Raw genomic sequence first — 12,407 nt, forward strand, 5'->3', positions numbered from 1 at the left:
CAGAAGAGGTGTGTTGAAAAGGTTTGGTCACATGGAGAGAATGAGTGAGGAAAGATTGACAAAGAGGATATATGTGTCCGAGGTAGAGGGAACAAGAAGTGGGAGACCAAACTGGAGATGGAAGGATGGAGTGAAAAAGATTTTGAACAATCGGGGCCTGAACATACAGGAGACTGAAAGGCGTGCATGGAAAAGAGTGAATTGGAATGATGTGGTATATCAGGGTCAATGTGTATATAGGGAGGTGAATGCAAGAGTTTTGGAGAGGGGCAAGTATGCAGTCTGTTGTGGATGAGAGGGCTTAGGAAGTGAGTCAGTTGTTGTTCGCTGATGATACAGTGCTGGTGGCTGATTCAGGACAGAAACTGCAGAAGTTGGTGACTGAGTTTGGTAAAGTGTGTGAAAGAAGAAAGCTGAGAGTAAATGTGAATAAGAGCAAGGTTATTAGGTTCAGTAGGGTTGAGGGACAAGTAAATTGGGAGGTAAGTTTGAATGGAGAAAAACTGGAGGAAGTGAGGTGTTTTAGATATCTGGGAGTGGATTTGTAACAGATGGAACCATGGAAATGGAAGTGAGTCACAGATTGGGGAAGGGGACAAAGGTTCTGGGACCATTGAAGAATGTGTGGAAGGCGAGAACATTATCTCAGAAAGCAAAAATGGGTATGTTTGAAGGAATAGTGGTTCCAACAATGTTATATGGTTGTGAGGCATAGGGTTATGTGGAGGAGGGTGGATGTGTTGGAAATGAAATGTTTGAGGACAATACGTGGTGTGAGATGGTTTGATCAAGTAAGTAATGAAAGGGTAAGAGAGATGTGTGGAAATAAAAAGAGTGTGGTTGAGAGAGGGTGTTTTGAAATGGTTTGGTCACATGGAGAAAATGAGTGCAGAAAGATTTACAAAGAGGATATATGTGTCAGAGGTGGAGGGAACAAGAAGTGGGAGACCAAATTGGAGGTGGAAGGATGGAGTGAAAAAGATTTTGAGAGATCGGGGCCTGAACATGCAAGAGGGTGAAAGGCATGCAAGGAATAGAGTGAATTGGAACGATGTGGTAAACTGGGGTCGACAAGCTGTCAATGAATAGAACCAGGGTATGTGAAGCGTCTGGAGTAAACCATGGAATGTTTTAAGGAGCCTGGTTGTGGAAAGGGAGCTGTGGTTTCGGTGCATTACACATGACAGCTAGGGACTGAGTGTGAATGAATGTGGCCTCTGTTGTCTTTTCCTAGCACTACCTCACACGCATGAGGGGGGAGGGGGGTGCCATTTCATGTGTAGCGGGGTGGCGACAGGAATGAATAAAGGCAGCAAGTATGAATTATGTGCATGTGTATATATATACATGTCTGTGTATGTATATATATGTATATGTTGAAATGTATAGGTATGTATATGTGCATGTGTGGACGTGCATGTATATATATATATATATATATATATATATATATATATATATATATATCTTTCTTTCTTTCTTTTAAACTATTTGCCATTTCCCGCATTAGCGAGGTAGCGTTAAGAACAGAGGACTGGGCCTTTTTTGGAATATCCTCACCTGGCCCCCTCTGTTCCTTCTTTTGGAAAATTAAAAAAAAAACGAGAGGGGAGGATTTCCAGCCCCCCGCTCCCTCCCCTTTTAGTCGCCTTCTACGACACGCAGGGAATACGTGGGAAGTATTCTTAATCCCCTATCCCCAGGGATAGGGGATATATATATATATATTCATGTGTGAAACTGCAGAAGCTGGTGACTGAGTTTGGTAAAGTGTGTGGAAGAAGAAAGTTAAGAGTAAACGTGAATAAGAGCAAGGTTATTAGGTACAGTAGGGTTGAGGGTCAAGTCAATTGGGAGGTGAGTTTGAATGGAGAAAAACTGGAGGAAGTGAAGTGTTTTAGATATCTGGGAGTGGATCTGGCAGCGGATGGAACCATGGAAGCGGAAGTGGATCATAGGGTGGGGGAGGGGGCGAAAATTCTGGGGGCCTTGAAGAATGTGTGGAAGTCGAGAACATTATCTCGGAAAGCAAAAATGGGTATGTTTGAAGGAATAGTGGTTCTAACAATGTTGTATGGTTGCGAGGCATGGGCTATGGATAGAGTTGTGCGCAGGAGGATGGATGTGCTGGAAATGAGATGTTTGAGGACAATGTGTGGTGTGAGGTGGTTTGATCGAGTGAGTAACGTAAGGGTAAGAGAGATGTGTGGAAATAAAAAGAGCGTGGTTGAGAGAGCAGAAGAGGGTGTTTTGAAGTGGTTTGGGCACATGGAGAGGATGAGTGAGGAAAGATTGACCAAGAGGATATATGTGTCGGAGGTGGAAGGAACAAGGAGAAGAGGGAGACCAAATTGGAGGTGGAAAGATAGAGTGAAAAAGATTTTGTGTGATCGGGGCCTGAACATGCAGGAGGGTGAAAGGAGGGCAAGGAATAGAGTGAATTGGAGTGATGTGGTATACCGGGGCAGACGTGCTGTCAGTGGATTGAATCAAGGCATGTGAAGCCTCTGGGGTAAACCATGGAAAGCTGTGTAGGTATGTATATTTGCGAGTGTGGACGTATGTATATACATGTGTATGGGGGGGGTTGGGCCATTTCTTTCGTCTGTTTCCTTGTGCTACCTCGCAAACGCGGGAGACAGCGACAAAGTATAAAAAAAAAATATATATATATATATATATATATATATATATATATATATATATCTTTGCTTTGTCACTGTCTCCCGCATTTGCGAGGTAGCGCAAGGAAACAGACGAAAGAAATGGCCCCACCCACCCCCATACACATGTATATACATACGTCCACACACGCAAATATACATACCTACACAGCTTTCCATGGTTTACCCCAGACACTTCACATGCCCTGATTCAATCCACTGACAGCACGTCAACCCCGGTATACCACATCGATCCAATTCACTCTATTCCTTGCCCTCCTTTCACCCTCCTGCATGTTCAGGCCCCAATCACACAAAATCTTTTTCACTCCATCTTTCCACCTCCAATTTGGTCTCCCACTTCTCCTCGTTCCCTCCACCTCTGACACATATATCCTCTTGGTCAATCTTTCATCACTCATTCTCTCCATGTGCCCAAACCATTTCAAAACACCCTCTTCTGCTCTCTCAACCACGCTCTTTTTATTTCCACACATCTCTCTTACCCTTACGTTACTTACTCGATCAAACCACCTCAAACATCTCATTTCCAGCACATCCATCCTCCTGCGCACAACTCTATTCATAGCCCACGCCTCGCAACCATAAAACATTGTTGGAACCACTATTCCTTCAAACATTCCCATTTTTGCTTTCCGAGATAATGTTCTCGACTTCCACACATTCTTCAAGGCTCCCAGAATTTTCGCCCCCTCCCCCACCCTATGATCCACTTCCACTTCCATGGTTCCATCCGCTGCCAGATCCACTCCCAGATATCTAAAACACTTTACTTCCTCCAGTTTTTCTCCATTCAAACTTACCTCCCAATTGACTTGACCCTCAACCCTACTGTACCTAATTACCTTGCTCTTATTCACATTTACTCTTAACTTTCTTCTTTCACACACTTTACCAAACTCAGTCACCAGCTTCTGCAGTTTCTCACATGAATCAGCCACCAGCGCTGTATCATCAGCGAACAACAACTGACTCACTTCCCAAGCTCTCTCATCCCCAACAGACTTCATACTTGCCCCTCTTTCCAAAACTCTTGCATTCACCTCCCTAACAACCTCATCCATAAACAAATTAAACAACCATGGAGACATCACACACCCCTGCCGCAAACCTACATTCACTGAGAACCAATCACTTTCCTCTCTTCCTACACGTACACATGCCTTACATCCTCGATAAAAACTTTTCACTGCTTCTAACAACTTGCCTCCCACACCATATATTCTTAATACCTTCCACAGAGCATCTCTATCAACTCTATCATATGCCTTCTCCAGATCCATAAATGCTACATACAAATCCATTAAAGTATTTCTGGCATACATTCTTCAAAGCAAACACCTGATCCACACATCCTCTACCACTTCTGAAACCACACTGCTCTTCCCCAATCTGATACTCTGTACATGCCTTCACCCTCTCAATCAATACCCTCCCATATAATTTACCAGAAATACTCAACAAACTTATACCTCTGTAATTTGAGCACTCACTCTTATCCCCTTTGCCTTTGTACAATGGCACTATGCACGCATTCCACCAATCCTCAGGCACCTCACCATGAGTCATACATACATTAAATAACTTTACCAACCAGTCAATAATACAGTCACCCCCTTTTTTAATAAATTCCACTGCAATACCATCCAAACCAGCTGCCTTGCCGGCTTTCATCTTCCGCAAAGCTTTTACTACCTCTTCTCTGTTTACCAAATCATTTTCCCTAACCCTCTCACTTTGCACACCACCTCGACCAAAACACCCTATATCTGCCACTCTATCATCAAACACATTCAACAAACCTTCAAAATACTCACTCCATCTCCTTCTCACATCACCACTACTTGTTATCACCTCCCCATTTGCGCCCTTCACCGAAGTTCCCATTTGCTCCCTTGTCTTACGCACTTTATTTACCTCCTTCCAGACCATCTTTTTATTCTCCCTAAAATTTAATAATACTCTCTCACCCCAACTCTCATTTGCCCTCTTTTTCACCTCTTGCACCTTTCTCTTGACCTCCTGTCTCTTTCTTTTATACATCTCCCACTCAATTGCATTTTTTCCCTGCAAAAATCGTCCAAATGCCTCTCTCTTCTCTTTCACTAATAATCTTACTTCTTCATCCCACAACTCACTACCCTTTCTAATCAACCCACCTCCCACTCTTCTCATGCCACAAGCATCTTTTGTGCAATCCATCACTGATTCCCTAAATACATCCCATATATATATATATATATATTTCTTTTTTTTTGCTTTGTCGCCGTCTCCCGCGTTTGCGAGGTAGCGCAAGGAAACAGACGAAAGAAATGGCCCAACCCACCCCCACACACATGTATATACATATGTCCACACACGCAAATACACATACCTACACAGCTTTCCATGGTTTACCCCAGACGCTTCACATGCCTTGATTCAATCCACTGACAGCACGTCAACCCCGGTATACCACATCGCTCCAATTCACTCTATTCCTTGCCCTCCTTTCACCCTCCTGCATGTTCAGGCCCCAATCACACAAAATCTTTTTCACTCCATCTTTCCACCTCCAATTTGGTCTCCCTCTTCTCCTCGTTCCCTCCACCTCCGACACATATATTCTCTTGGTCAATCTTTCCTCACTCATTCTCTCCATGTGCCCGAACCATTTCAAAACACCCTCTCCTGCTCTCTCAACCATGCTCTTTTTATTTCCACACATCTCTCTTACCCTTACGTTACTTACTCGATCAAACCACCTCACACCACACATTGTCCTCAAACATCTCATTTCCAGCACATCCATCCTCCTGCGCACAACTCTATCCATAGCCCACGCCTCGCAACCATACAACATTGTTGGAACCACTATTCCTTCAAACATACCCATTTTTGCTTTCCGAGATAATGTTTTCGACTTCCACACATTCTTCAAGGCTCCCAGAATTTTCGCCCCCTCCCCCACCCTATGATCCACTTCCGCTTCCATGGTTCCATCCGCTGCCAGATCCACTCCCAGATATCTAAAACACTTTACTTCCTCCAGTTTTTCTCCATTCAAACTTACCTCCCAATTGACTTGACCCTCAACCCTACTGTACCTAATTACCTTGCTCTTATTCACATTTACTCTTAACTTTCTTCTTTCACACACTTTACCAAACTCAGTCACCAGCTTCTGCAGTTTCTCACATGAATCAGCCACCAGCGCTGTATCATCAGCGAACAACAACTGACTCACTTCCCAAGCTCTCTCATCCCCAACAGACTTCATCCTTGCCCCTCTTTCCAAAACTCTTGCATTTACCTCCCTAACAACCCCATCCATAAACAAATTAAACAACCATGGAGACATCACACACCCCTGCTGCAAACCTACATTCACTGAGAACCAATCACTTTCCTCTCTTCCTACACGTACACATGCCTTAAATCCTCGATAAAAACTTTTCACTGCTTCTAACAACTTGCCTCCCACACCATATATTCTTAATACCTTAATACATATATATATATATATATATATATATATATATATATATATTTTTTTTCTTTTTTTTATACTTTGTCGCTGTCTCCCGCGTTTGCGAGGTAGCGCAAGGAAACAGACGAAAGAAATGGCCCAACCCCCCCCATACACATGTACATACACACGTCCACACACACAAATATACATACCTACACAGCTTTCCATGGTTTACCCCGGACGCTTCACATGCCTTGATTCAATCCACTGACAGCACGTCAACCCCTGTATACCACATCGCTCCAATTCACTCTATTCCTTGCCCTCCTTTCACCCTCCTGCATGTTCAGGCCCCGATCACACAAAATCTTTTTCACTCCATCTTTCCACCTCCAATTTGGTCTCCCTCTTCTCCTCGTTCCCTCCACCTCCGACACATATATCCTCTTGGTCAATCTTTCCTCACTCATTCTCTCCATGTGCCCAAACCATTTTAAAACACCCTCTTCTGCTCTCTCAACCACGCTCTTTTTATTTCCACACATCTCTCTTACCCTTACGTTACTTACTCGATCAAACCACCTCACACCACACATTATCCTCAAACATCTCATTTCCAGCACATCCATCCTCCTGCGCACAACTCTACCCATAGCCCACGCCTCGCAACCATACAACATTGTTGGAACTACTATTCCTTCAAACATACCCATTTTTGCTTTCCGGGATAATGTTCTCGACTTCCACACATTTTTCAAGGCTCCCAAAATTTTCGCCCCCTCCCCCACCCTATGATCCACTTCCGCTTCCATGGTTCCATCCGCTGACAGATCCACTCCCAGATATCTAAAACACTTCACTTCCTCCAGTTTTTCACCATTCAAACTCACCTCCCAATTGACTTGACCCTCAACCCTACTGTACCTAATAACCTTGCTCTTATTCACATTTACTCTTAACTTTCTTCTTCCACACACTTTACCAAACTCCGTCACCAGCTTCTGCAGTTTCTCACATGAATCCGCCACCAGCGCTGTATCATCAGCGAACAACAACTGACTCACTTCCCAAGCTCTCTCATCCCCAACAGACTTCATACTTGCCCCTCTTTCCAAGACTCTTGCATTTACCTCCCTAACAACCCCATCCATAAACAAATTAAACAACCATGGAGACATCACACACCCCTGCCGCAAACCTACATTCACTGAGAACCAATCACTTTCCTCTCTTCCTACACGTACACATGCCTTACATCCTCGATAAAAACTTTTCACTGCTTCTAACAACTTGCCTCCCACACCATATATTCTTAATACCTTCCACAGAGCATCTCTATCAACTCTATCATATGCCTTCTCCAGATCCATAAATGCTACATACAAATCCATTTGCTTTTCTAAGTATTTCTCACATACATTCTTCAAAGCAAACACCTATATATTTTCTTTCAAACTATTTGCCATTTCCCGCGTTAGCAAGGTAGCGTTAAGAACAGAGGACTGGGCCTCTGAGGGAATATCCTCACCTGGCCTCGTTCTCTGTTCCTTCTTTTGGAAAATTAAAAAAAAACGAGAGGGGAGGATTTCCAGCCCCCCGCTCCCTCCCCTTTTAGTCGCCTTCTATGACATGCAGGAAATACGTGGGAAGTATTCTTTTTCCCCTATCCCCATATATAAAAGCCATGTGATGTTTCCTGACACAATTATTCTGTCCCTAATATCATATCATTACTGGTAAAATACAGATCATATTCCTAAGCTTCAAAGTTTAATGCATCTTCTGTTTGAGTCAGGAACAATTAAATTAACACTTATTCATATTTATTATACATAATTGCTATTTCCCACATCAACTAGGGAGTGCCAGGAAACAGATGAAGAACGGCGCATCCACTCACATACACACATATATACATAAATGCCCACACGTGCACATATACATACATATACATATCAACATATACATACATATACATACACATATGCAGACATTATATACACACACATGTACATATTCATGCTTGCTTGCCTTCATCCATTCCTGTCGCTACCTCGCCCCACAGGAAAACAGCATCACTATCCCCTGCTTCAGCAAGGCAGTCCCAGGAAAACAGACAAAAAGGCCACATTTATTCACACTCAGTGTCTAGCTGTTATGTGTAATGCACCGAAACCACAGCTCCCTATCCACATCCAGGCCCCACAGACCTTTCCATGGTTTACCCCAGACACTTCACATGCCCTAATTGAGTACATTGACAGCACTTACAACTCTAAATTCCTTATCTAACGGGCTTCTTTCTGTACTAGGAAGGACATGGCAACAAACAGGCAACAAACTTTGGCTGTGTTGGATATTATTGTAATCTAGCTATATATATATATATATATATATATATATATATATATATATATATATATATATATATATATATATATATATATTTTCTTTTTCTTTTTCTTTTAAACTATTTGCCATTTCCCGCGTTGGCGAGGTAGCGTTAAGAACAGAGGACTGGGCCTTTTTTGGAATATCCTCACCTGGCCCCCTCTGTTCCTTCTTTTGGAAAATTAAAAAAAAAAAAAAACGAGAGGGGAGGATTTCCAGCCCCCCGCTCCCTCCCCTTTTAGTCGCCTTCTACGACACGCAGGGAATACGTGGGAAGTATTCTTAATCCCCTATCCCCAGGGATAATATATATATTATATATACTATATTATATTATACTTTGTCGCTGTCTCCCGCGTTTGCGAGGTAGCGCAAGGAAACAGACGAAAGAAATGGCCCAACCCCCCCCCCCATACACATGTATATACATACGTCCACACACGCAAATATACATACCTACACAGCTTTCCATGGTTTACCCCAGACGCTTCACATGCCTTGCTTCAATCCACTGACAGCACGTCAACCCCGGTATACCACATCGCTCCAATTCACTCTATTCCTTGCCCTCCTTTCACCCTCCTGCATGTTCAGGCCCCGATCACACAAAATCTTTTTCACTCCATCTTTCCACCTCCAATTTGGTCTCCCTCTTCTCCTTGTTCCCTCCACCTCCGACACATATATCCTCTTGGTCAATCTTTCCTCACTCATCCTCTCCATGTGCCCAAACCACTTCAAAACACCCTCTTCTGCTCTCTCAACCACGCTCTTTTTATTTCCACACATCTCTCTTACCCTTACGTTACTCACTCGATCAAACCACCTCACACCACACATTGTCCTCAAACATCTCATTTCCAGCACATCCATCCTCCTGCGCACAACTCTATCCATAGCCCACGCCTCGCAACCATACAACATTGTTGGAACCACTATTCCTTCAAACATACCCATTTTTGCTTTCCGAGATAATGTTCTCGACTTCCACACATTCTTATATATATATATGTGGGTGGGTTGCGCCATTCTTTCGTCTGTTTCCTTGCGCTACCTCACTAATGTGGGAGACAGCGACAAAGTATAAAAAAATAATAATAATAGTCTCTTTCCATACAAATACAATATACTTTTAGCTGTTTCTTCTCAGATTTGTCTTTCATCTTCTTTAATCTCTACTTCCAATAAAAAGTACTCTGACCATGGTATGGTGAAGGTGCACATTTTCATTAAAGGTCAACAGTGTTAAGGATGCAGTGAAGATGCATGTGTACTGAAGATGGCATATGACCTGGTCCATAAGGATTTGGTCAAAGGCTAGTGATGTCAAAGAAGAAACAAAACTGAGTATAGTGAACACTGTCTCTAACCACATTTATAAGGGTGAAGTGAATTCTTTCTTATCAAGGGTAAAGTGAAGATGCTCGTTTTGGTGTCGCCATCATAGCAAATATGACACTGAGTTACAATGCAGAGGAGGGGGGTATAATGCATTTGCTTGTAAATGTTGGTGTTTCATGTTTTTATTGGAAGTTACTTTGTAATTTCATCAATCATAAGTTGAATGTTTTGATCTGAAGATGACTGCTAATGCTAGAAAAGACTTCCATTCATTTTAGCAATTTTCTCAATATATTTCTAAAGATGTAGATGAATATCAAATCACACATTAGGTTATTAGGTTAGAACCTACAGAAGAGAGCTCTCTGTATCTAAGAAACAACAAAATGGTGAATACAATATAAAATAAAAATAGAGCAGCATTTACTCGGCAACAGAACAAAAAAAAATGTTGATAGCATATCAAATAGATTTTGAGACAATAAAAAGAGGAAAATGGAAGCAACCACTGACAATACCAACAAACTGGATGCTATGTGAAAGGAATAAAGAGAGCACGAAGAATGTAAACACAATTGCAGTGGTGGAACAAGATCAAAACAGAAGGAAAGGCCAATAAATAACAATCATAAAAATTAGCAAACAAATTTATGACATTTCACTTAATCACTTGACATTACTTCTTCATCAGAATCGAGATCTGGCCAATCGAGCAGTGCAGCTAGGTTAGTATGGCGGCCACGTGAGTCCTTCACCCATGGCTGAGACGGGTCTAGTGCTCTCCCCATTGCCTCAACATTCTCCATCTATAAATGAATAAATAAATATAAGAATGACATTGTATAAAAGGTGAGGGGGATAAAGGTGAGTGTTCCTACCACAGAGGTATAAATTTGTTGAGAATAATTGTATAGGAGGGTACTGAATAAGAGGGTGAAGCCAGGTACAAAGCATCAGACTGGGGAGGAGCAGTGTGGTTTCAGAAGTTGTAGCAGATGTGTGGGTCAGGTATTTGCTTTAAAGAATGTGAAAAATATTAGAAAAACAGATGCATCTGTAAGTGGCATTCATGGATCTGGAGAGGGTATATGACAGGGCTGACAGAGATGCTCTGTGGAAGGTCTGAAGAATATATGATGTGGGAGGAAAGCTGCTAGAAGCAGATAGGTTTTCATTAAGGGTGTAAGACTTGTGTACGAGTAGGGAGGGCGAAGAGTGAAGACTGGTCGTGTAAGACTTGTGTATGAGTAGGGAGAGACAAGAGTGAAGACTGGTCTGTGGCAGGGATGTGTGATGTCATCATGGTTCAATTTGTTTATGGATAGGGTGGAGAGGGAGGTAAATGTGACAGTCTTTGAGAGGAGTGAGTATGCAGTCTGTGAGAGATAAGGGTTGGGAAGTGAGTCAGTTGCTGTTTGATGATGATACAGCACTGGTAGCAGATTCGAGTGAGAAACTGCAGAAGTTGGTGACTGAGTCTGGAAGAATGGGTGAAAGTAGAGCTGAGAGTAAATGCTCATAAAAGTAACATTACTAGGTTTAGAAGGGTTGGGGGGACAGGTTTGTTGGGGTTAGAGTTTAAATGTTGAAAAATTGAAGGGAGTGAAATGCTTTAGATATCTAGGAGTGGATGTGGCAGCATATGGAACCATGGAAGCAGAAATCAGTCAAAGGGTGGGGAAGACAATGAAGGTTTTGGGAGCACTGAAGAATGTGTGGAAAGAGAGAACATTATCTGGGAGGGCAAAAATGGGTATGTTTGAATGAATGGTAGTCCCAAAAATATCATATGGATGCAGAGGAAGGTGGATGTGCTGGAAGTGAAATGTTTGAGGACAAAATGTGGTGTGAGGAGGTTGGATCGAGTAAGTAATGAAGGGTAAGAGAGATGAGTGGTAATAAAAAGAGAGTAGCTGAGAGAGCACAAGAGGGTGTTATGAAATGGTTTAGACATATGGAGAGAATGAATAAGAAAAGGCTGACAAAGAGAATATATGTGTGTCAGAAGAGGAGGGGACAAGTAGAACAGGGATACCAAATTGGAGATGAAAGGATGGGGTGAAAAAGATTTTATGGGACCTAAACATGCAGGAGGATGAAAGGCATGCACAGGTTAGAGTGAAGTGCAACAATATGGTATATTGGAGTCGACATGCTGTCAATGGACTGAACCAGGGCACGTGAAGTACCTTGGGTATACATGGAAAAGTCAGTGGGGCTTGGTTGTGGATATGAGCTGTGCTTTCCATGCATTAAACATGACAGCTAAAGAATGGATGCTAGCGGATGTGACCTTTCTTTGTCTGTTCCTGGCACTACCTCACTAAAGTAGGAAACAGCGAACAAGTATAAAAAAAAGTACAGTTCTCAAAAACATTCATTATTATCTTTAAGGAAACAACATTCTACAAGTAAAACTATACAATTATACCAGTTTCAGACATTTCAAATACATAAGTGTTGATTATCTTATTCAACGGATAATGAACGAATGGAATGTGTCAAATCACAGTTGATCTTTAGACTAAAATTCCACAAAA

The 12,407-nt window shown here is 42.3% G+C and overlaps 1 protein-coding gene across 6 annotated transcripts in view; it reads right to left on the bottom strand.

Moving 5' to 3' along the window:
- The window catches only part of LOC139753664 (ankyrin repeat and IBR domain-containing protein 1-like), a 147,385-nt gene that overhangs the window by 33,054 nt on the left and 101,924 nt on the right, over positions 1 to 12,407 (bottom strand). For all 6 annotated transcript variants that reach the window (XM_071670308.1, XM_071670307.1, XM_071670309.1 and 3 more), the window contains exon 15: positions 10,548 to 10,673. In XM_071670308.1, the coding sequence (XP_071526409.1) occupies positions 10,548 to 10,673 (126 nt within the window). The remainder of the gene's footprint in view (positions 1 to 10,547; positions 10,674 to 12,407) is intronic.

The sequence above is a fragment of the Panulirus ornatus genome, chromosome 15 (genome assembly GCF_036320965.1).
Source record: "Panulirus ornatus isolate Po-2019 chromosome 15, ASM3632096v1, whole genome shotgun sequence".
Classification (NCBI taxonomy): Eukaryota; Metazoa; Arthropoda; class Malacostraca; order Decapoda; family Palinuridae; genus Panulirus; species Panulirus ornatus.